Source organism: Haematobia irritans, chromosome 5 (assembly GCF_050003625.1).
Source record: "Haematobia irritans isolate KBUSLIRL chromosome 5, ASM5000362v1, whole genome shotgun sequence".
In the NCBI taxonomy this organism is placed as follows: Eukaryota; Metazoa; Arthropoda; class Insecta; order Diptera; family Muscidae; genus Haematobia; species Haematobia irritans.
In genome coordinates this window covers 1201024-1224596 of record NC_134401.1, presented here as the reverse complement: position 1 = coordinate 1224596, position 23573 = coordinate 1201024, and the positions used below count along the sequence as shown (strand labels likewise).

Genomic DNA, 23573 nt, shown 5'->3' with positions numbered 1-23573 from the left:
TATTCCTCCTATCATAGACAATAACTTTATCATTTCATTTTTAACATATCAATTTCCAACCATATAAAATATACACTCATAGAAAAAAATCAGCAAATATGTTGCTATTATATCTGTTATTAAATAGATGTAATTTTTGTTGGGTTACTTTAAAACGTAACCCATTTTCAAAAACCCAATAAAGCTTTTTGGTAATTACAGGCCTAGAAAATTCTAAAGCGCAATCACAAAGCATTTTATTTATTGTATTGTAGGACACCAGACAAAGATTATAGATTTGAGGAAGATAGGAAATTGGCTTGCGTCATACCAAATGTTGCATTTACCAGATTAGTTTAATACATATTTGTAATCTTTTAGTTGTTTTTCGTTTTTATTTTTTAAATGGATTTTAATTTTCTTAATGAAAAATTTGTTAAATTTTATGCAACAACAAAAAAATAAAGTTTCCCATTTATGGAAATTTATTTCGTGAACTTAATTTCTTTTTATTTGCATTTTAATGTTATGTCAATACTTGTCGTATACGCATTTGGTTCGAGTATTAAACTAATCTGTGAAATGGTTCGATCTCCTCAGTAGCTAATTTCCTACCTTCCTACAATCTATAATCTTTGACACCAGACATCAAAGCCCATAGAAAAGGAAGATGTGAAATGGGCTTGTTGTTATTCTTATAAACCAGAGATTAGTCCGCATACATGTTCCATGAAAAGTTGCAACTTTTTTCAGTTTCTCTTTTCATTTTGCATTCGTAACAAAACCTAATTCACTCATTTTAGCAATTTTTTAACTTTTAAAAGAACAAAAACACTTCGTGAAACATTTTATAAATAATTGAGCGTAATCGACACAGAAATTTGCCTGAACTTTTGAGAAAATGACTAAATAAAAATTGTCCGCATCAAACCAGTAAGTTCGGAGCGCCTTTCCCACAAGTATGATATTAATCTTTGGTTTCTGGTACTAACACACACACACTCCATTTCATATCATCCTTTTCTATGGTCTTTGACTCAAATCATAATTGAAAAAGTTTGTTATCCTTTTTAGCAGATTTTTCTGGGTTCACAACTTTTTGCTGATATCATATTCGGCATCATTTTGAAGACACAGACAGCTGTTTTATGTATATAGGAGTCCGATTTATGCGAATTTCGGAACTTGATGTTATTTGAGGCCGATAAAGAGAAAGGTACCACAACGATCATTAAAAATTAAAATAACTTTTTTAATTGGCTTAATTTTAATGACAAGTTGTAGAACATTAATATAACGAAATTTTGAAAATCATGCTTTTAAAAACTACGAAAAATTGACTTCTGTATTTAGGTACATCGATCTTAGACGAAGTATCAGTTTCGTGTCATTGCTTCAATATTCACCCTGTCGGCCGTCTATCACTACCCTTCGACCATAAATACTAAACTAACATGGTAAGTTGCTGTTGATGCAGTTGTTTTAACATTTCAAAAGTTGTAATGTTGTAACTCTTCCATATTTTTTTTATTATATATAGTATGTAACTTATGCACTTAGTACACCTAAAAACGTTCATTCATAAAGGAATAGGTTTTTGGCATATTAAATTTACAGTTTTAAACTTGATCACAAATATAAGTAAATGTGAACATTGAACTTCAATGGATGGAGAATATGTAAGCAGAGTATGACCAATGCAAAATTAGTCTAAAATTCGTAGACATATACTTTATACGTTAGGATGCTACCATTAAAGTTTAAGTCGCAAGGGGACTAAAACAAATATCCCTTTTATTTTCTTGTTCATTGGTTAGTTGTAGAACGTCTCCATTCTCGATTTCTTTTGGCCATAAAATACATTTGTACGAACTTCAAGGCGATGGGAAATAAAAAAAATAGAAAACGCTTTCTACCTTCTTATGTATATAGCTTGGGTACGATGTGATGGCACACCATAGTAAGTTAAAATTTATGAGATTTCTCTCTTGATGCCACTTGATATTGTTTGAAACTTAATTTATGTGTAATTTTATGCTTTGCTCCAATGTTTGAATACTTTTGTTTCCCGAAGCACAGAACAAAAGGACCAATAAGTGTGCTGTTAAAAACTTAACCAAATCGATTAAAGTGTACTCTTGGGGACAGCCCAAATGGTTGGATGGTAGGAGAAGAGCAACAATAAAACTCGGCCAAGAGGTTGGAAATAAATGAAAATCCTTACGATTTGCATAACTGAACTAAGATGAAGTGAAAAAAATATATATAACAATTGTTTTAGACAATGCTAGATAATCTGCAGCAAAGTATGAAACCATTATACTTGTTGTCAATTTTCTTGTTTGTAAAATTAACCTTAGGCGTTGAGGCCTAATTAATGTAAGAATACCTGAAATTTAGAACATTTTACGTTAAAATAATAATGTATTAATAGATCGTTTTTATTTCAATACAATACAATGAAATCAAATATAAAATTTTCGACCAATAAATAAGTCTACTTTCGATTTTTTAAATCGATTTGTCTACTTTAAATGATAATCAAAATTCACGAATCTACTTTTTATGGTGACCAAATTCAACTTTAAAGAAAAAATCGCCCAAAATTGAGTTATCTCTCTCTCTCTAGATTTGTATCTGGCGTTTTCTTTTCAATGGCTCTATTAACCATGCTCCTTAATCTATATCTGTCCATAAAGCTCGAAAAATAATTGTATAATTAGATATAATGCATTTGGACGTCAATTGCCTGTTTCGGTATCAGGCTAACATGAAATATAAAAAATCGGGTAGTTGAACTTGAATTGAAAGAGGAATGTGGTGTATGCTGACATTTTTAATAATTGCACTTTTCCTAAAAAAAAACCTTTTTCCCAAATATAAAAAAAGTCTAAAAAGGTGACTTTGGTAATTGTGGAAAAGTATCGAAAAGTCCCATTTTGGAGTTTTGTACTCTCATCACAATTCCTACAATTAACACCGTTTTATTCCTTTAAACGTATTTTTTTTATTATCAATATACCAATTAAATAAATATTACGTTCTTTTGATATGACAATTGAAATCAGCATTTCGAATCATTTGTTCTGTTTACATTTGGGGATATATATAATCTAAATTAAATCGGGCATTTTTTACAAATTTATGGAATATATGTGAACTTAATTGAATTTCCGGAAATTGTATTAAAGTTGGGAGAGGGAAAAATTAGCATCTAACTTAATTCAAAACCAACGCCAGATTGAATGGCATAAAGTAGCTTCTCGCGCATTTGCTCTACCGTCTTAAACGGGGGCAATTTTAAAAGATTAGTACAAGTACTAGCTGTAGGTAGGCGTTCCATGTCACCAGCATTTTGTATGAAGAAAGGAGGATCTAAATCCTGAAAATTTAGGGTTTTTATAATTCCTGCTTCAAAGCAAATTGAAACTTTTGCAAACTTACCTTAAATCCTAGTAATGGCGGTCTCGAACAACTCGTTACAAACTTCAGCAGTTGTCTTTTTTGCAAATCATCAAAGCTTTCCAATGCCGCCCAGAATGCTATGATCGAGGGATGTTCAGGCCCATATTCGCCTCCGTATTTACAATGTTTTTTAAGGTCTTCCAAATCAATTGGGATTTCAGCACCAGATATTAATATCTGGAGTTCCTTGTTGCTAAACATATATAGCCATTCGACACATACAACATTGGATAGTCCCTTACGGAATGCTATGCAATGTTTTCGAATTTGTTGATTCAGTTTATAGTCCGCCATTAGCTGAAGGTATTCTATGCGATTGGAATTCGTAACTGGTATACTTTGACCTTGAGGTTTAAGCTCTATAACTTGAGTTTGACCAAAAGAACTACTTGCTACTGTGAAATCTAAATTTAATTCGCTAACATCGCCATCGTAGTCTTTCAAATACAAAAGATTTTTGTATAGCTCCGGATCCAGGGAGGCTAATTGGTGAATATCAACATCAGCATATTTTCCTGCTAGTTTTGTAAGGAAAAATTCTGCTAAGGGCAACTCAACTAAGAGGTTTTCGTATATAGCTTTTCCAATAATCCGACCTATGAAATAATAGTGTTTTTCGAAATCGGGCACTAGATCGCTCACACTGGGATTGGGATAAAGTTTATTGTCCGTTGTTACCCTGTAATAAAATCCAAATCGATATACATTTAACTCACGACATACATAAAATGGACTTACATGAAAAATCCTCTATTTGGGTCAAATGCCGTCTTTATTAATTCTGAGAGAAATTCTCGAAATACGCCACCACCATCTATGCCAGCCTCATCCAAACCCAAAGAAGAAACAAACTGAACACGGAATTTCAAACGCAAGTCTGGCTCTACAGAGAATGTGGGGAAGAAACTCGTTAAAATCTCTGTGCAGATCTTTTACATTGAAGACATACCATTTTCAGGTCTCAATTTATCATAGGCGTCTTCATAAAGATGACTTCTTCTCACTGTTAGCATAATGGAAGGGCCTTGCAAAAAGGCTTGTAAATTGCCTTGCACTCTCATTTTATCGGCCGCCATTAATCCCTGCAAAATACCAACTCGCTTGCTAAAGGACACAACAAAAGGTATTTCGCGCAATATCGTAATTGATCGTATCTGCTTAGTTGACATGGGAGGACCGTTTTCAAAATCTTCCCGTGTAAAATCTCTAATCGGTTGGAAGGGACGAATGCCCCTTGTGCGGCTACCTCGAGTTAAAGGTAAGTCGGTGGGTCTATCAAGGGGCAAATCTAACCTGGTAACAGTCCAATGCGATTCGGGGCAAAATCCCAGTCTCAGATCTCTGGTGTATATCTGATTTAGTACAAATACAACAACTTTCAATAGATTTGCCCATATCTGCTTTTGTTGCTTCATTTTCGCGTCGTCAGAATCGGATCGACCCAAAATAAAACGATAATGTTGATTAAGATTCGATCGGGTCTCTGGGAATGCTAGCTCCACCAGTCCCAAGGAGACTTCCTTGAGAGTTTTGGAAAGTTGCACTATTTCGGATAATGAAAAGGGCATAAGACGTTGAGTTGTAGTCTGGAGAGATTTCTCTATTAAGAGTTTCTCATCACAAAATTCATTGTCATGTAATGTGGGTAATAGACGACCGAATAACATACAAAATGTAGCGAGTAATGGAACAAACGATTCACTTCCAGGTTGTTTAGCTAATTGGAAAAATAATTGTAAACATTTGTTTTAAACCGCTATACTATAAGAAACTTACGAACAACTCCCTTTGATATTAGTGTCAGAGGAGCATTAAATCCCTGTTGTTTAGACTGAGCCACTAAATTAAACCATACAGCTCTAATGAAATTTGGCAAAAACGATAAAGTATACAATAATCTGGAAAAGATATTACACAACTTAGAAGATAATCCTACGATTATAAGAGTAATTTCTTTTTCCATACTTGTATTCGAACATAGCCATTTTGTTGTAGATCATTAAATTATGGCATATCTCACAGAGACCATATAAAACCTCATTATCGTTTAAATAATCTTCGATATTCTCCACAATGGCCTGTACACGCATTCCTTGATTGAGTAAAGAAATGCATTGCAGAAGACATTCTTTCTCCTTGTCTGTTATAGCCACCGGGCCGGGCCCTACATCAATATCCATAGAATGTGATTTATGCTTAGCATTATAATCGTTATCTTCGTCTTCACTATCGTCCTCGGATGAGGTGTCTCCATTGCCACTCCCATGACGACTTGGTTGCGTACTAGAATGTTTTAGAGTTGATTTGGGCAATTGAAGAATTTTAGAAGATACTTCGGCAATGATTTTTATATAATCTCCAAGCAATGATTTCGTGTGCAGGGTGGCTGAAACGGAATAATAAAAAAATTATCTACTCCTAATGTACATAGACATCATTCTTACGTAATTGCTTGTTGTCCAAAATGAGAATCGAATTAAGCAAATAAGTGCTAAATATACCCTTTGTATCCAACGAGTCGGCATCGCTAGCCTTTGAGGTTGTTTTTTTCGATGAAGATGTTAAGGCGGAGGCCCCTGTAAACGTAGGCGTTATTCCGGCATCCACATCCATTCGTTCAGGTGGAGGCATTTGAGATTTGGTCCACTTTTGCAATATTCTAACTATTAACTCAAATGGAAATTCCTCGTGTTCAGCAAGACAAGGCAAAAGAAAGTATTGTATACAATCCGTATAGGGCAGTGACAATATTTCCTTTGCAAATGTCAGGCAAATGCTGTTGCTGCAAGAATGTACAGTTTTTGGATTATTCGCCAGAAGCAGAGGTCTGAGCAGAAGTTGAAACACAGCTTCAGAAAACTGATTTGGAGAATGTAAAATCTCGCCATCTAAGGGCGGACATTTATTTTCCAAAAGTGAACGTAGTCTTTTAAAGTAGTCATTCTTAATCAAATACTGGAATATGTATTCTAGGTATTTCTGTATCAAAGTGTCGTTTTCAACAAAGCGTTCGATGGAAGCCTCAGATGTGAATGTTTCCAACATTCTCAAGGGTAACGCTTGAGATGTCTGTGACGTCGATGTCAGCTGAACTATACAAATATCCAATAGTTTTTTGAGACGATGTAGCCACATCGAGTCCACCGTTGAATTTTGTAATATGCGGGCAGGACTTTTTAAAATCTGTTGACAGATTTCAATCTGAAAAAGAGAACAAACGATTTAACAATACCTACAAAATACGGGTTTATGCTAACTATAGTTATGATGCCAATTATGGTCTTAATTTTCGCTATATACACTGATTGAAATACCACCTAAGAGTTTCAACTTACCAGTCGTTCACCGTCTTTTGTTTCCTTTGTGTTATAGAAAAACAACAAACGTCTCAGAAGAAAGGCCAAATTCTCATCTTGATGAATTTGTGTGCGATGAGAACGAAAAAACTCATCGAACTGCTCCCTTTCAAATCTCTTCCGTCTTTGACGAAATAAAAAAGATCGTGTATATGATTGCAATACTATTGCCCCATTGGTTTCCCGTCTGATTTGGTTTCTTTTAAGACGTTCCTCTGCAGCCTTACGAATAATTTGTTCTCTATCAGTACTTATGCTCGAACCTCCAAGACTCTGTTGTGGCTTTCTGCGATATTCCCCATCAAAAGAGAAAAACATTTTTTCTCCTGGTATCAGCCTGTTATAGTGGTAAAAACTTTTCTAGGTTTTCTTCACCTCACTGTTGTTGATTTCTTCAATATCTAATCTCTTACAGGAGCTTATTCAGTTTAGTAATTTCCCAGTTTATCTACTTTGTTTTGGATTTGAGAATTAATCGAGTTTTAACTTCGTAAAAAAATTCTAGGCCATGACATGACACTAGCAAAATTTGACAGCTGACATTGAAACACAATTGTTTTTGTTTTTGACATACATACAGGGTGTACACACATCTATTCTAAGTTGTAGAAACAGCTGTTTTAACGTTAAGTGGGGGTTACGACGCTCTTTGATTTGCGTCGTTCAAAAATAAGTTCATCCGGACGATAATGCCCGTGTCCAATTTTTGATACATATCCTCGATATTGGCCACACTATAAATAATGTTCGAAGACATAATCTATACTGCAGCTCGTTAATGTGATCGATAACACATGTATCGATATTCTATGCGCCGTTTAGACTAAAAGTTTATCCGGACGAAAGTGCTCGGATCGACGTCAATACTTCAGCTTGTTAAGAGGTCGATAACACATTTACCGATATTTTACTTACCTCGAACAATTCTTAGCGTTCGGGCACACTGTAAGATACTTTACGATTATAGATATTCCTTCCGGATAAACTTATAGTCTGAACGGCGCCATTTTTCTATAGTCCTATTATAGAGCATTACACATTTTGTTAATAAAAGATAAATTTAATAAATAAATTTTAATATTTTTTGGACGTTCGTGGACTAAATATAGTACTTAGATTATATAGAATAACTGATACGCAGTGTTGTCACCCAAATTTTCCTTTTATGTTTATTTGATTATTATTGAACCGGTTCAAACACAAATTGGTGACGTAATGCGCTTTACAGACTATTAGTTATTCCGGACGAAATGTCGGTGTTTGCAAAGAATCTTACAGTGTGTCGAATCAATACGACTTGTCAGCGATGACTAACTAATCGGCAAATGTGTTATTGATCCCATAAGCATGCAGCAGTATCGATTATGCCTTCGGCCTTAACTTATAATGTGTCCAATATGTGGGATATGTTCGACACGAGCACTGTCGTCCGGAAAAACTGATAGTCTGTAAAGCGCATAACATAAATGACATTAACATAGCCTATATCATTAAAGAAGAAGAAACCTAAAAGGAAAGAAGAAGAAAAAGAAAGAATTTATGAGTTAAAAAGTTACAGGAAGTTAATTAAAGATAAAGAAATAAAATAATCAGAATTTGTGGATGAAATATGATCAAAAGAATGACAAAAGTGTACAAATGTTAATAGTAATGAAAGAGGGGCGTTTTTTTATTACTACCCTGAAGTAAGAATTCCAAAAAATCACGTCATTATTGCCTTCGATGTTAGTGTATGGGAAAGGAGGAAAAGGAGACAACTAATCACAAAAATCAAAGTACTATATTTACTACCGCGTTTGGTTTTTGGTGTATTGTAGAGTTATACGTATATATGATACCAAATGAGAAACAAAACATCAAAATAACTTTAATATAAATGGCTTTAGTTTGGACTGAATGGAAGACTAGAGAAAAATCCAAACAATCCAGAAGAAAACATCGAAGTACATCAATAAATAAATCGAGAATATTGTGCCCACTACATAGATGCCGAGCTCCCATTCCATTTTCAGCTTTCTCAATTGTTTTTAAATCATTTGTGTAGCTGCATTACTGTAATTTTTTAACGCATACATAGCGTGCCGCATTTAGCAATATGATGACCATCGACGAGAATCAGCAAGCGTTGTTAAATCGTGCTGCAGAAGAGCGAGAACTTATATTTAATCGCTACAGCCTGGGATTGGATCCTACCAATCAGGTGGACCCTTGGGAGAACCCCACTTACGAGATATATCATATAACAGATAAGTACGTATTATGTTTTTTCGTAAAGCTTTGTTTCTTATCAGAGAAAGTTTGATAACCATTCTTTCTTTTCGGATGAATCTTAAGAATGCATCTGTTAATTTCACTTTTAGAAGAAAAAAAAAACACTTGAGTTTATATAAGTGTGTAGGTACGTACAAAAGATCCATATTTTTATGGAATGTGAATCAATATTATCTTGGATTTATTATAGTGTTACTTTTGTCCGTACTTTATGTATGGAAATATAGGTGGATTTCAGCAAAGGTCATTAGAGTTGTAACAGTAAATGTTTCGAGATAGGTTTGTTATGTTGTGTCCGGATCAAGTCTATCAATCGTCCAGAGTGATCTGGTGGTCATTAGAAGCCAAGAGATGAAGCATGTCGTAGGACGGAGTTGACGCCGTTACTCTTCCGTGTTTTTATTTGGGCTAAAAATCGAATGGAAGTCGTCCTGTGCTACCGTTAGTAGTAGTTCATTTGTCTATTGTCTCAAACTATCTAAAGACAAGTCCAAGGTGTCTAAACTACAATCTATAAGTAGTAGTGCTTAATGACTATCCTGCATTCGAAAAATTTCGAGTAAAAGTATAGTTTTTTTAAATCGAAATAGCCTAGTATACATACTTTCTTCTATTTAAAATAACTAAGTGGTATTTTTTGGATACGAAGTGATAAATTTTTTAGATTCATATACACCGTCCCTATTTTATATATTGATACTAAAATTTAAAATAATAAATTTGTCCCGTGTTATTATTTAGATATGGATTTATGCATGATTCCCGTCTCCCTGATACACGGGATTCCCATGAAGTGCAGCGGACCAAAATAGAGCTGGAACGTGATAAGAAATGGATGAAAATGATAGACGCCTGGAACCCACATCATGAGAAACTGCGCAAACGAGTTTTTAAAGGAATTCCCGATCGAATGCGATGGCCCGCGTGGAAGAAATTGTTGAACGTTGATGAATCTATGAGTGCAAATGAAAAAGTTTACGATCGCATGCTAAATTTAGCCAGAAAATATTCCACAGAAGTAAGGCAAATCGATTCAGATGTTAATCGGCAATTCCGTGACAATTTAGCATTTCGTGAACGCTACAGTGTTAAGCAAGTTTCCCTATTTAACGTATTGAATGCATACAGCATTTATAATCCCGAATTGGGCTATTGCCAAGGAATGGCATGTGTAGCAGGAGTATTATTGCTTTATATGCAAGAAGAGGAAGCATTTTGGGCCCTCAATGCTCTGATTGTAAATGAGAAATTCGCCATGCATGGTCTTTTTATAGAAGGATTTCCCAAGCTTACACGCTTCCTGGAACACCATGATCGTATAATGTTGAAAATAATGCCAAAATTACATAAGCATTTCATGAAACACAATGTTGACGCAATACTTTACTCAATCAAATGGTTTTTTGTTGTATTCGTGGAACGGGTAAGCATTTCAAGGTTACAGAAATGATTCAATTAAAATGTTAATATGTCCGCTTTTCAGATACCATTTAGTTTAAGCTTACGTGTCTGGGACATATTTCTTTTGGAGGGCGATCGTGTTATAACCGCAATGGCCATTACAATATTATACCTGCACAAAAATGAACTGCTCCGTCTTAAAGATATGGATTCAATACTAGAATATTTACAAGTCAAACTTCATAAGAATTTCGGCTACAACGATGACTTTGCCATAGAGGCCTTAGAACGTGTTATGAAAAAATTAAAAGAACATAAACTAGATGTTCCTCCTCCAGCTAAAGTTAATGAATTCCCTACAAAACCTCTTGGTCAATTTGTTGAGGCGGATGTTGAAAAGAAAATTGGTCGCCGACGTTCAGAATACACAGACACGGAAAAACAAGTTATTAATGAAGTCATATTAAGGTACAAAAAAGAAATTGACAAATGATTACTAGGTTAGGTTAGGTGGCAGCCCGATGTATCAGGCTCACTTAGACTATTCAGTCCATTGTGATACCACATTGGTGATTACTAATAATGATTGTCCTTCGAATTTATTCAATCTTAGCGATTCCTTATAAATGAATTGTTAAAAACAAAAATCAATTAATTTCATTTCAGACAAGAGCAAAATGCTATGGAAGTACAATCTACCGTGTCATATGAGACATCTGAGTGTGCTACAGGTAAGTCATATTGCAAATAATCAAAAATTGCATGTTATGAAGTAGGATATTCTGTTACATATCTATCACAAACTTTAATTAACGCGCTAACACTACTCACAAAACCTTAAATCCATTCTTGTATATATATTTACATTATATTAAGTTTCGTTATATAATATATTAGTATTTTGGTAATTGTACATGTATAGACCTTTATATAATTGTAATAAAAGTTATGGTATTATTTTGTTGTTTTGCAATTATGATATCAAATATGTCTTCGTAAACGATGTATATTCCTTTCTAAGTCTTACTCAACATACTTCATTTTGACATAGTTAGTGTATGATATGTTTTCCTAAAAGTTCCTATCTAAATCTTATCTTACCACCGAAACTCAACTTAGAGTTGCCCCAATACAATCTTTAAAAGCATTTAAATTTTCCGAGCTTATAAATGGGCTCCCATCGCCAGTATTATCGTCTTGGTATTATTTCGGTATAGACTATACTCAAGGAAATTTGTTAGAAGCTTCAGTAGATAAATCTGCTAAACAGCAGTCTGCAGAAAAAAAGAAACTTTAGTTTAGGATCTATTAAAAACAAACAATTCATTAAGAATATGTTTGCCCCAAAATCTGTTTTTTTTTTCAAAAAAATATATAAATATTAAAAAAAATATACATATATAAAATACGAGCACTCGCAAATTATGTATTATAAAAACGAGCCTTCTGTTAGCTCATGCTGCTTATTGAGTCCGGATTCGTGTCCCATGTATGTGAGAAAAACTTATATCATCGTTCTAATAGAAGTGCGGGGATTCAGCCTAAAGCTCTAAAAAAGAATGAATTACGCCATACAATTTACACTGAAATTATATGTGTGCGTTTAAAAACTGTACGACTATGAATAAAATTAATTATATATGAAATAGAAAACATTTTAAACGTTTCTCTCAATCTCATCCAAATGTTTATGCAATGAAACAATATTTAACAATATAAAATCACCGTGTGAAGTACAAATTTTATTGATAAATCGATTTCGATGAAAATCAAAGATTTTACTAAATTAAATAATTAAATTAATCAATTAATAACAACCACCACAATTTGAAATTTTAATTATTCAATTATTCAGGTGATGGTAGGTGATATTCAATATTGTACTTCCTTCAAAGGGAAATTTGGTGCAAATTTCGTATTGCCAGAGTCAATAAATTTTTATCGTATTTTTTGCAAGAATTAATCAATTATAAAGTTAATAACGGGCTGTTCAGAATTTGTAAAGCGAATATTTTTAACTAAAAAATTATTTACAATTATTATTCCAATGGAAAAATTGCACTTTTTGTGGGGTAAAATAAATATATATTTGAAAACGTTTTTGACGATACCTTCTTTGACATCATTTTTGGTATACTGGAACTAACCTTTATGTACAGCTGTTCTTGTAAATATGATTATAACACGGGACATATATATGTACGTACATCGCTTCTTAACTATAAATTTCAACTCAAAATAAAATGTGAAAATGTCTGGAGATAAATTAAGAATCCTACATAGATTATTATTATGATTTAAATATCCCTTCTAAAATTCTTTTATTTTTTAATATTCTTTTTTTTTGTATATGTCTTGGTGTTTGTCCATATAATAAATACTGTTAAAAGGTGATGCATATTCAATGAAAACGTATCAAAGTATCACTAGTTTAGCAACATCACCAGCAATTAGCAGTAACTCTTTGTATAGTAATGGATTTTTTGTTACAACAACACCACCTCCTTCTTCTACAACAATGGCAACGAATCGCAATCATACGAATACGAATTCATCATCCACCTCAGCAGCGACTACTATCACAACGAACAATTCCGATGTTATCCCAATCTTCAGTAAAAGATCCACAGTGGAAATTAGGAGGGAAATCGATAAAACAGTTACATCAAGTGATAGTCATACAGAAATGAATGATCCGTACGAAATGCCAAATGGAGATCAAGTATTTGTCTTTAGAAACGAATCAAAGTCATTTGGCGTGCAACAAAATGACCATAATGATATTAACATATTGATTACAAATTACGATAGAAAAAACGAGCAAAGAAATTTGCACGTTGAGGGCCAGGAAAGGGATAACGATGACGACGACGATGACCTGAGCGTAGAAAATACTCGCCTTTAATGCACATATATATATACAAAACATGAAATTTGGAGTTAAACTACTAGTTTCCTTTAAATTAATTGTTAGTAGAAATATTATTTACCCCATATTAATATATAATATTATGTTTATTATTTAGCTAAAATTTAAAAATTGCAAAATATATTTGTTTGTTACACCGTTTGCATATTTGATAAGAATTAAGAATCTTTTCTTAAAGTACTTATAATCTATTGGTATATTTTAATGCAAATTGAAATAGTTATTAATTCTGAAATACACTACTTATGCATTCCAACTGGTAAACATACATTGAAAATTTCCTGTATGATCAATATCAATTTTTGTTGTTTCTTTTTAATTTCTGCTGTTTAAGACTGTTTTACTGCCAAAAGGAATTAAGCTTTTTCAAATGTAGTGTAATAATGTTGATTTGAAATTATTATATATGCTCACGATTTCTTTTCTCTTGAATATCTGAAAAGAGATTAGTTTAAAGTAACCAACATTCCTGTATTCCCCCTTTTGCCTATTGCAGTACTGAAATACAATATAAATAAAAACGTATGTACTTTATTTTGCATTTTTGTTTCCTCATATTGTTTTGTATAGAACGACAAACGAAATATATATTTACCTGTATTTATTTAATAAAAATGTATTGAAGTAGAGAAGAAACTTTACCTAGCATTTTTTCTTTAATATTGAAATGAACGAATGTAGATGTCTCCCGCAAAGAGTATTGTGTCTGATTGGAGCATCTCATTGTAGGGATTTAAAATCTTGCATGGTTTAGTTGTTTTTTTTTTTTTCTTTCCAATACACAAAACTGATTGATGTTTGTCAAACTAATAAAGGCTAACATAACACTGTCTGTCGTTCGCTGCCTCACCTGTGAACACTAACACACACAATCCAACAAATGTAACTTTAAATTCAATAAAAATCACTTGATTATAAATAACATTGGCTCTTCTATTTTTTATGCAAAAACTTACTAAATTTGAACAAATTGGATGCCCGACAAAACGAAACTATGTATAATCTATCCACGAAAACAAATAAAAATAACTTAATAGTAACTTTAACTGTGCCCGAGGATAATCATTCAATTAGAAGTTCGCTTGCAGGTACATCTATGGCATCTCATGGTTCCTCCGAAACATTTTCCCTAGAGGACAACAAGTAAGTTCAACAGGAATAATGGTGAGAGAATCTTGTTTACATATCAGTCATTTTAGCATCCATTTAAAAACTGCAAATGCTCTGCAAAATACACCGCAACGGGAATTGTTAATGGGTACCTGACGATTGCCTTCGACGCCGCCTTTACATAATTCTGTAAAACAATGTTTTTCATCGCCGCCAACGGAAATAAATAAGCAATTGCTCGAGCCCAGTGAAAAGGACATTGTTGTGTCGTCAGTATTAACGGCAGCGTCTTCGACAAACACTTTGCATGGCATTCAAATTACTCAAAAACATACAGTTGATTTGCTGATTGAAGCTGCAACACCTACTACTCCAGTGACACCCACGCGACAGACACCCACACCCACATCCCAGTTAACTTCTTTTGCCATTGGTTAGATTAACAAAAATATATAATTTATTTGCAATTAGTTTTAAGCCCGATATTTGTATTATTTTATTGTTTCGAAGCTATTCCTGTAAAAAGTATTCCAAAATCATTTGGTTGGCTCAACAGTGCAAAAAATCAATGTCTCTTAAAGTATTCTAAAATTTATAGTTTGTAGCTTTATTATTAGTATGCTCCGGAAACATCGACAACTAAGTAACATATGAAATTAAAACTTTGAGCTTAAAAGAAGAAATATGTATATAGTATATTTATACGATCGTAAGTAAATAATCGACCTTTATTTATTTTATTTCTCTTATTTATTAAATTCGATTATCTTAAGATATTATCTGATTTTTTTTTAAACAAAATTCTTTCAAACACACTATTCCACCACTCCACTTACTTATTTTCAGTACAACCAACAAATACTCACTAAATTTGTAATCCACTTTTTTGTATTTCTTATTTACTAAGGAGACATAAAGCATTTATGGTTTTATATTCATAGTTTTAAGGAAATAAAAAAATACTGTTAATATAAATAATATGTATATTAAATACTTTTGAAAACGTAAATAAAAGTTTTTATTTACTACATAATTGTTTCATTTATTTGAACACCTTTTTAGGATGTGTGTCATTAAATGGAAATCTTAAAGATATGTCTTATAGGGAAAGTATATGTCTTATTGTGAAAGTACTTCTATGCAACCGAAACTACTAAGAATGTGGTATTCCTGGGGGGCATGGCACAAATGCTCTTGGTAAACAGTTTTTCACCGCGTATACTTCCTAGGTTTTGCTGGGCATAAATAGCAGTTTAATAGTTTTTACTTTAAACTCACAGCAAAAATTCATTCCACTTTCTAAGAGCTACGACGTAAGAATCCTATCAACCCTTTAAAATCACAAGTCAATGAACAAATGTTAATATGAAATGTAACAGTTAACTTTATTTCTTATTCTTCTTTGATTTGGTGCTATTTTCTATCATTTTACCCAAATCTTTTAGAGAAACCTCGCCAGATCCTCTTGGTAAAGGTGTGGGCTGATTTGGTCCTGGCTTCCAACCAACAAAGTATATGATTTGAAATGTTGCCGGCACCCCTTTATCATTGCCATACATTTCTTTATAGATTGCGCTGGCTGCCAACATGGTATCTCTGTTCAAATGAACAGGTCTATTGAAAGCTGCATTATTTTCTGCCATTCCTTTTAGGTCGAACATCAACTCAAACATGGTAGGGTATCCTATGACAATTTCGTCAGTGTCGATTGTAAGCATTGTGAAACCAGCACGATTAAGCAGTGAGCCCACATCACGTATCTAATTGAAAATAAATATTTTATATTGGAATGAGTTTCGGGAATTTGGTATACAATTACTTGTGTAAATGGTGATATGTGAGGTGCGATACCTCCTTTACGTTCCAATTCAGCTAGTTGCAGAGACGAACGTAGCTCATACAATGTGTCACCACCAAACAGGGAAGCTATAAATACTCCATCTTCTTTAAGGCTATGGATAATTTTACTAAAACATCCGGGCAAATCGTTTACCCAATGCAAACTCAAGGATGAAATAACCAAATCCAGAGAACTTCCTGGAAACTGAAATAAATTTAGGTTTTGGTATACATTGATAAATTTACTCATCTTACATCCCATTGTTCTTCATCAATTTCTCTTTTGGAAATTTCCAATCCTGGTGTACCGGTAGCCTGCGACAGCATAGTAGGGCTAATGTCGCATAAGGTTAAGTGTTTTACACTTTCGGCTAGTATATGGCGTGATAGAAACCCCCTATTGCATCCTAAATCCGCTGCATTTGTGAATTCCCTTTTGATGTCGAATACCCGGTCAGCCAAGCGGTAGCCTACTTCCTCCTTTAGGTAATCATAGAGTTCTACATCATGACTAAAATATAACAAACTGACATCACATGTTTCCATACATAATAGGATAAACAAACCTTAAAGCTGCCCGTTCTTTTTGTAATTTCTTCGCATTTCTATCAAATATTTTCTGGTAGTTAGGTTGGTTTGAGAAATTCCGTAATTTATCGAAATTCCTTATACAAAACAAGTTTTTAACATTTAATTGTTTCACAGAAATGTTTTGTAATATGTTCATGGTTCGCACAAACTTACTTTCTCACTTTCTAAACAGATGTTTAACAGCTGTTTTACTGTCATTTCAATGAATTCAAATATTCGACATCGTAGAATATTTGAATTCTCCTTGATTTCGAGTATTTAAAATAAAGGAGTATTTCAAAGATGGCCTAAATTTCTATTGAAATTCATATATATTAAATAACCTTTCATAATATTGATCATTGTTAGAAAGACTTGTGAAGAATGAGTTGAAAAGTTATTGTCCACCCACATCACCGAACAAGTTTGATTTCTTATAGTTCATTTTCAAATTGAGCATAAAGTAGTGGATATTTAGTTTGTCTTCTTGTTTAAATAAATAATTAAAAAAAATAAATTCATATTTGGATGCATTTTTTTAATATAGTGTTCAAAAATCATATATAAAAACATATTCTTATATATGAATCTAAGTACTTAAATTTCTTTTGAGAAATGACCATTGGTCTCATTACTTTTGTTGCTCACTGTGAAAGAAAAACCATCGTCCACACTTCATGCTCCATAGTGCCATTATTTTAAAAATCTACGTACGCAATGCAAAGCGTAGTAAAAAAAGTAATTTATATTGTAATCATTTTTATTGTAAAATATATATCATCACGTAAAAGTTACACGTAAAAACACTTCTTATTTCTAAACATATATATAGAGCGAAAAGTACTATGACTTTTTAACCATTTTTAATTTCTCAGATCCCATTAAAATTGTCCTATCTACCTCGGAAATTTTACGTTTTGAAGCAAAGGGGTTTACGGAATTTAAAGGTGTTCGTTGTATTGATTCTGAAGATGCTTTAGAGACCTGAGTATCCGCTTCGTTTACGTTTAAATTTTCTTGAGAGGTCTCCGAAGATGGGGTTGCAAGCAAGGAATCATTCGGAAGTTTTCTTTGCAGTGAAGACGTTGGAGAATTCGAAAATGTAAATCTTTTAAGTGTAGATTTTTTAGTAGAACCTAAATCCATAGCTTTTGGAGCCAACTTCATTGAGTTTGACGATGATCCATTTTGGTAGGCTTTCAATAATATTAATGGAGATGCTGGTAGTGACTGCTCTACCAATTGTTCTTCGTTTTCTCTGGCTTGTTGTTCCTCTTCTATTTGTGGAAGTAATTCAGATAATCGATCAGATAAGTGAATCCTCCCTAACTTTGTTGCGTATTTTACTGCTAGCATTAATAGATCGGTACAAGATATAGTTTCAATAAGCTCTTTTGCTCTCATTTCCATTTCATTGCGGCACGCTAATGCAAATAATTTAATGGCAGTTTCTTTAATTGTTTTTTCGGAATTATCCATGGACATTATGGATGCCCTTAGCATTGTATCTTCAAAAACAGATTTCTCGTTTTCCAAATCGCAGAGGGGAAGTTGAAGCGGTAATTCTTGTACCATGGGTCGTGGGTTTGTCATCGGATAGGATGTTCCTCGACATAATACGGCCTGCAATATCTGCGATCTTTCTGAGAGAGAAATAACAAAATAGTTATTAGATACACTCGACGATTGTTTCATAGTGTCACAAACGGGGTACCAACAGTTGGACTTTAAACTAAATAATTGCACCAAACCCATGGAGTCGCAGAAAACAGGAGAACCACAATCAGAGAAACCCAACCAGGTCAGTTGTCTTTCTGGGGTAAGGGGCAATGTAATATTTTGAGACTTAAGTCTCAAGCCAGTCGCTTGTAATAGTAAAGCTTGCAAATGTTGTTGTTTGGAACCAGGGGGTGCATTGTGATAACAAACTAAAATTCTATCTTCATAGCCAGCCATGCAAACCACTGGCCCCGGTAAAGAAATGACTTCTCTTTGGGTTCCCATAACAGTAAATATTCTCAGAAAATGCATGCTTGTTGAAACAGCAACCATCCTGGATGAAGCACACAAGGCGTCGACACTTTCGCAATCCGGTAGCTGCACAGACCATTCTTTATTGCCAGATGCTGCCAGAGCTATACATACTAGTTTTGAGGAGTCCTCTGCAGCCATTGCTAACACCGTTGAACTCAAGCTAGCCATATTGTGGTTACTGTAGTTGGGTATATGTAACGAGTGGTGCACACTTGCGTCATGAAATTCGACGTCAATAGCACCGTCTGAAGTGTCTGTGTGTAAAGTAACAATTCCTACGGTATTCCAGGCCAAATAACGATGTTCTAAATGAGTAGGGGTTGAACTGGGTTGAAAAGCTTCTTGCTGTTTGAACGTTTTCGCGAGAGTAGACCCATACCCGACAACAGAGGGAGTTGCAGAACGATCATTTCCAATGGAGTCTTTGGTCTCATCATCTTCATTGGTAATACCGTTTGCGTAAGACATCACTTTACTTTTTAGCTTTTCTATCGATACAACATTTTCGTCGTCTTCATCGTCATCATCGCCGTCATTGTCATTGAGACCTTCACCACCATTGACTTTTGCTTCATCATCGGCAAACTCAATGTCATTGAAATCATCCATAGCCTCCGCACTTTCAACAATGTCTTCGCTGTCAGTTGTTCCACTAGTTGCAAACAATGTTCCCAATTGACCAGTTGCATCGCAGTAGGCCAGTTCTTCGCTATTTTTATTACTCCAGGCAATGCAAGTTATTGCTTGGCATTCACTGGAAGGAGCTTCACACTTCTTGCTCTGGCGTGACGAAAAATCGAACACAGATATTTCGCCTTTATCAGTTGCAGCGGCAACATATGCACCATCTTTGGAAAACTGACAGCAAGTATAATCACCCTTTATTTTATCATCAATCAAAGTGTACTGCATTTCCCAAGTATTGGTATTTAAAACATGTATTTGTTTCCCGTTGGCATACACGAGTGAATTGCCGTTTCTTGGTTCAAAACTGGGTGTAACGAAATATTTTGCATTTTCGAAACTGTTAGATTTGGGAAGATCCGAAATAGTTTTGATTTCTTGGCCCCCAGATTCAAGATTCCAAATTTTTATGGCTCCTTCTCCACCTACTGATGCCAAATACTTTCCATTAGGATGGACATCCAATGCCAGCACTGGTCCCTTATGTCCTTCCAGCTCCATAGGTTGGCTGTTTCCATCTTTTAACACTTTAATCTTAGTGTCTTCTGACCCTGCTGCCAAATATTCTTGCCTCACTTTCATACAAATTACAGGAGCAGTAAATCTCATCAATGTCCCGTCGTTATCCATGTCAGGAAATGTGTAGGCTTGCACCGTATTACGATCTGTTGATGCAAGCAACTTGTTACCCTTCTGAACAAGACATACCACAAATTCTCCCAAACAATTGGACATAGGATCGTCATCGTCGATTCCACGCCAGCGACGAATATCGCCATCGGAGCCACAGGTCAGAATAAATTCCCCATCATCGTTATATATCAAACTTGTATAGCCCGTTGTATGGGCATACCGTAATGAACTTCTTTCGTACATATTACTTTAATTCTGAACGGATAGCTATATTATTAGTGGCATCTGGAATTGAATGGCGCGAAGAAATGTCATAGAAATGCCCAAATATGACATTGGATGAATTATAACGTCGTATATACGATGTAACGTAACACTTTAACTAATCTGCGTTAATAAACATTTTTGTATTAAAGCAATGTTTCAGATATAAAATTTGCAAAATGAGCATAATGGCGGCACCATTTTGTAATTATTACAAGACAAATCGATGATCCCGAGTTTTGGGATATCCTAGAAATTGTAAAAAAATTATGTATGACTGAACAGTCGACTATGCAGTGTTCAGACGACAATGGCACACTCATATTGTGCCGTTCACACACTATTTTAAATATATAACTTTTTAGGAATTTTATTTTACATGACAATGATGATATTTAATTTATAATCATAAAGGTCAAAATCGCGCTTTCTATATCTTTTAATTAAAAAAAGAAAAATACAAATAAAATTATACCCCTATCACATTATAGTAGAAATCCACATTTTACATACAAAATAACAACAGGAAAGTAGGTTTTACTTTTGTTCTTCTACTAAATCACTAAGATGAAAGTGCAAAAATATATAAGTTCAAAATTAAATATTGGATACAAATTTTCCAATGCGTTGATATAAATGTATATATACATGAATGATTTTGTTTATTGGTTATCGATGCACAAGTCGCGAATATGGCCATTATCTTCGCTTAACTATCGATTAGAAAAAAAATATTTTATCGACTTATAACGTGACGCATTGAATGGAATTTGTCTACCAGCTCCTCCATTTGTTACAGTTTCAATATCATGATGGTGGCCACTCCTTATTTGTTTAATGAAATTGAAAAAATCTTTAAGAACGTAAGTCAAATTTGTTACGATCTTTGACTATATATTTACTCATCTTGTTGTATTTATTTAGACTCCTTTGTATGCAATTGTTTTAGAGGCATTTTTGCTCCTCTCGGTCATATGGTTGTTGCTATACAAACGGAATGGTCGCAAATGTTACACCAAAGAAGAAGAAGACGAAATAATATCAAAATACGCACCAGAGCCATTGGTGTGCGACACAGATCCAAACCATCCCTTGTTACGTACACGTCTGGTGCAGTCCAAAGTGGGCAAGCGAATTGTAGTGGACGGTCATGACTGCCTTAACTTAGCCACACATAACTATTTGGGGTTACTTGAAGACGAACAAATTTTGGAAGACGCGGTTAAAAGCCTGCGCAAATATGGAGTGGGATCTTGCGGACCTCGTGGCTTCTATGGAACCATGGATGTCCATTTAGATTTGGAGGAACGCTTGGCTAAATTTATGCAAATGGAAGAAGCTTTGGTTTACTCGTATGGGTTTTCTACAATTGCTAGTGCAATACCAGCATATTCAAAACGTGGAGATGTTATTTTTGTGTACGATAAACGTAACACATACTTATGTTTTTAGTAGAATATACCGAAACTACATATATACTTTCAGTGACGAAGCTGTGAACTTTGCCATCCAGAAGGGATTAGATGCCTCCCGCAGTACAATACATTATTTCAAACATAACGATATGGAGGACTTGGAACGTCTTCTAAAGGAACAAAATCAACGGGACAGAAAGGTAATGATCCTCATATATCAAATGAATAAGATTGAATAAAATTAAAAGTTCAGCAAAGATGTAGAATGTTTTACTGAAATTATAATTTGTGATGTTCCAAGAATAGAAAAATATTCTCTGTTGATCATATTACAGAATCCTAGCAAAGCAGCGAAAACTAGGAGATTTTTGGTAGCCGAAGGAATTTACATGAATACTGGTGAAATGTGTCCTTTACCGCAATTGGTTGAGCTGAGGGCAAAATATAAGCTACGTTTCTTCCTTGATGAGAGTTTATCATTCGGAGTATTGGGTAAAAATGGGAGGGGACTTACCGAACATTTTAATATAGATGTGAGTAGCGAAAACGATTTCATAATAATCTGGTAAATGTGCTTTTCTCTATTTGAAGCGTGCCGAAGTCGACCTTATATCATCGGGAATGGAATGGGCAGTTGCATCCATTGGGGGATTTTGTGTGGGTTCACACTTCATAGTGGAGCATCAGCGATTATCTGGTCTTGGTTATTGTTTTTCTGCATCCTTGCCTCCACTACTGGCTCAAGCTGCCATATCCGCCCTGAATCGTTTCGAAAAAGAACCGCATATATTTGCTGAACTGCAAGAAAAGACAAAAAAATTACATAAAAAATTTTCCCAATTCACAAAATTGTCTTTAAGAGCCAGTGAACTCTCCCCAGTTAAACACTTATATTTATCGGAAAAGCTGGAAAATTTCGAAGAGGAAACCAGAATTTTAACCAAAATTGCCGATAAGGTTGGTAGATACAAAATTTTACAGTAGTATATTTTCTAATGTTTTAAAATTTCAGTGTATCGCGCATGGTGTAGCTGTTGTAGAAGCCAGCTATCTACATAACTTAGAAAAGCATGTCGTACGTCCAAGCATTCGAATAACTGCGAATCGTCTTTTGGATGATGGTTTAATTTCAAAGGCCTTTGATATAATTGAAATTGCATCCAAGGAGATACTATCAATGAAGTGAAATACACATTCCAGTAGAATAAGCTAGTTGATTTCTCAAATTACATTCAAAAGTGCTTTTAATGAAAAAAAATATAACCAAATTTCTTATAGCTTTGATTAGAATAAGTGATAAAGTATGAACGCACCAAAAATTTTAGAGTGGCTATACGTTAGAAATACAAATTATAATGTATCGAACAAATAAAAAGTATTAAAAATATTATATTTTTATTTAATATTTAAATGCTATAAAGGGGCAATATTTTATGAATTTGCATTTGAAAATAAATGTGCATTTGTGTTGGATAACCAAAACATATTCCCCCATGTTCCGAAATTCGGAATCACAAAATATTCGTTTGGCTATAATTTCTTAACCCTGGAGCTTTTAAACTTAAACCTTGGTAATATAGTTCTCTTTAATGAGAAGTTCAAATTGGAATCGTATTGGAGCCT

The 23573-nt window shown here is 34.1% G+C and overlaps 5 protein-coding genes across 7 annotated transcripts; 2 read left to right on the top strand and 3 right to left on the bottom strand.

The window, feature by feature from the left end:
• Positions 1-2873: 2873 nt before the first annotated feature.
• Positions 2874-7347, bottom strand: LOC142238023 (ubiquitin-protein ligase E3C). The gene is made up of 8 exons (XM_075309513.1): positions 6780-7347; positions 5889-6645; positions 5410-5830; positions 5221-5342; positions 4394-5161; positions 4183-4327; positions 3424-4123; positions 2874-3361 (listed from the first exon to the last, which is right to left on the bottom strand). Exons 1-8 carry the CDS (start codon positions 7116-7118, stop codon positions 3194-3196), a joined length of 3420 nt encoding a protein of 1139 aa, XP_075165628.1. The 5' UTR covers positions 7119-7347; the 3' UTR covers positions 2874-3193.
• A 942-nt stretch (positions 7348-8289) lies between these two features.
• On the top strand, positions 8290-15544 carry RN-tre (Related to the N terminus of tre oncogene). Of its 3 annotated transcripts, none has more exons than XM_075313003.1 (6): positions 8290-9050; positions 9813-10494; positions 10555-10940; positions 11139-11203; positions 14490-14544; positions 14601-15544. In XM_075313003.1, exons 1-6 carry the CDS (start codon positions 8896-8898, stop codon positions 14665-14667), a joined length of 1410 nt encoding a protein of 469 aa, XP_075169118.1. In that variant the 5' UTR covers positions 8290-8895; the 3' UTR covers positions 14668-15544. The 3 variants fall into 3 exon arrangements, with proteins under 3 accessions (XP_075169118.1, XP_075169117.1, XP_075169116.1); XM_075313002.1 differs by having other exon boundaries at positions 14439-14544; XM_075313001.1 differs by lacking the exons at positions 14490-14544; positions 14601-15544 and adding an exon at positions 12863-14037 and having other exon boundaries at positions 8293-9050.
• Positions 15545-15871: 327 nt separating this feature from the next.
• On the bottom strand, positions 15872-17117 carry LOC142241273 (arginine-hydroxylase NDUFAF5, mitochondrial). Its single transcript, XM_075313004.1, has 4 exons — positions 16917-17117; positions 16606-16861; positions 16331-16555; positions 15872-16271 (listed from the first exon to the last, which is right to left on the bottom strand). The coding sequence occupies exons 1-4, from the start codon at positions 17075-17077 to the stop codon at positions 15897-15899; spliced, it is 1017 nt and encodes a 338-aa protein (XP_075169119.1). The 5' UTR covers positions 17078-17117; the 3' UTR covers positions 15872-15896.
• Positions 17118-17662: 545 nt separating this feature from the next.
• On the bottom strand, positions 17663-20576 carry Ctf4 (Chromosome transmission fidelity 4). Its single transcript, XM_075312999.1, has one exon. The coding sequence runs from the start codon at positions 20512-20514 to the stop codon at positions 17764-17766; it is 2751 nt and encodes a 916-aa protein (XP_075169114.1). The 5' UTR covers positions 20515-20576; the 3' UTR covers positions 17663-17763.
• A 669-nt stretch (positions 20577-21245) lies between these two features.
• Spt-I (serine palmitoyltransferase subunit I) lies at positions 21246-23340 on the top strand. Its single transcript, XM_075310539.1, has 6 exons — positions 21246-21398; positions 21460-21953; positions 22021-22150; positions 22286-22483; positions 22542-22907; positions 22963-23340. Exons 1-6 carry the CDS (start codon positions 21345-21347, stop codon positions 23134-23136), a joined length of 1416 nt encoding a protein of 471 aa, XP_075166654.1. The 5' UTR covers positions 21246-21344; the 3' UTR covers positions 23137-23340.
• The last annotated feature ends 233 nt before the right edge of the window (positions 23341-23573 follow it).

Excerpts from the sequence above, each read along its gene's own strand:
- LOC142238023 (XM_075309513.1), bottom strand. The coding sequence starts at position 7,118 with ATGTTTTTCTCTTTTGATGGGGAATATCGCAGAAAGCCACAACAGAGT. Across the intron at positions 5,831-5,888 it reads TTTGGACAACAAGCAATTAC|CCACCCTGCACACGAAATCA; the intron begins GTAAGAATGATG and ends ATTCCGTTTCAG. Across the intron at positions 5,343-5,409 it reads ATGGCTATGTTCGAATACAA|ATTATTGTATACTTTATCGT; the intron begins GTATGGAAAAAG and ends TATCTTTTCCAG.
- RN-tre (XM_075313001.1), top strand. The coding sequence starts at position 8,896 with ATGATGACCATCGACGAGAATCAGCAAGCGTTGTTAAATCGTGCTGCA. Across the intron at positions 10,495-10,554 it reads TTGTTGTATTCGTGGAACGG|ATACCATTTAGTTTAAGCTT; the intron begins GTAAGCATTTCA and ends TCCGCTTTTCAG. Across the intron at positions 11,204-12,862 it reads GACATCTGAGTGTGCTACAG|GTGATGCATATTCAATGAAA; the intron begins GTAAGTCATATT and ends TACTGTTAAAAG.
- LOC142241273 (XM_075313004.1), bottom strand. The coding sequence starts at position 17,077 with ATGAACATATTACAAAACATTTCTGTGAAACAATTAAATGTTAAAAAC. Across the intron at positions 16,862-16,916 it reads AAAGAACGGGCAGCTTTAAG|TCATGATGTAGAACTCTATG; the intron begins GTTTGTTTATCC and ends GTTATATTTTAG. Across the intron at positions 16,556-16,605 it reads TTGATGAAGAACAATGGGAT|TTTCCAGGAAGTTCTCTGGA; the intron begins GTAAGATGAGTA and ends AATTTATTTCAG.
- Ctf4 (XM_075312999.1), bottom strand. The coding sequence starts at position 20,514 with ATGTACGAAAGAAGTTCATTACGGTATGCCCATACAACGGGCTATACA.
- Spt-I (XM_075310539.1), top strand. The coding sequence starts at position 21,345 with ATGATGGTGGCCACTCCTTATTTGTTTAATGAAATTGAAAAAATCTTT. Across the intron at positions 21,399-21,459 it reads TTGAAAAAATCTTTAAGAAC|ACTCCTTTGTATGCAATTGT; the intron begins GTAAGTCAAATT and ends GTATTTATTTAG. Across the intron at positions 22,151-22,285 it reads AAAATCAACGGGACAGAAAG|AATCCTAGCAAAGCAGCGAA; the intron begins GTAATGATCCTC and ends ATCATATTACAG.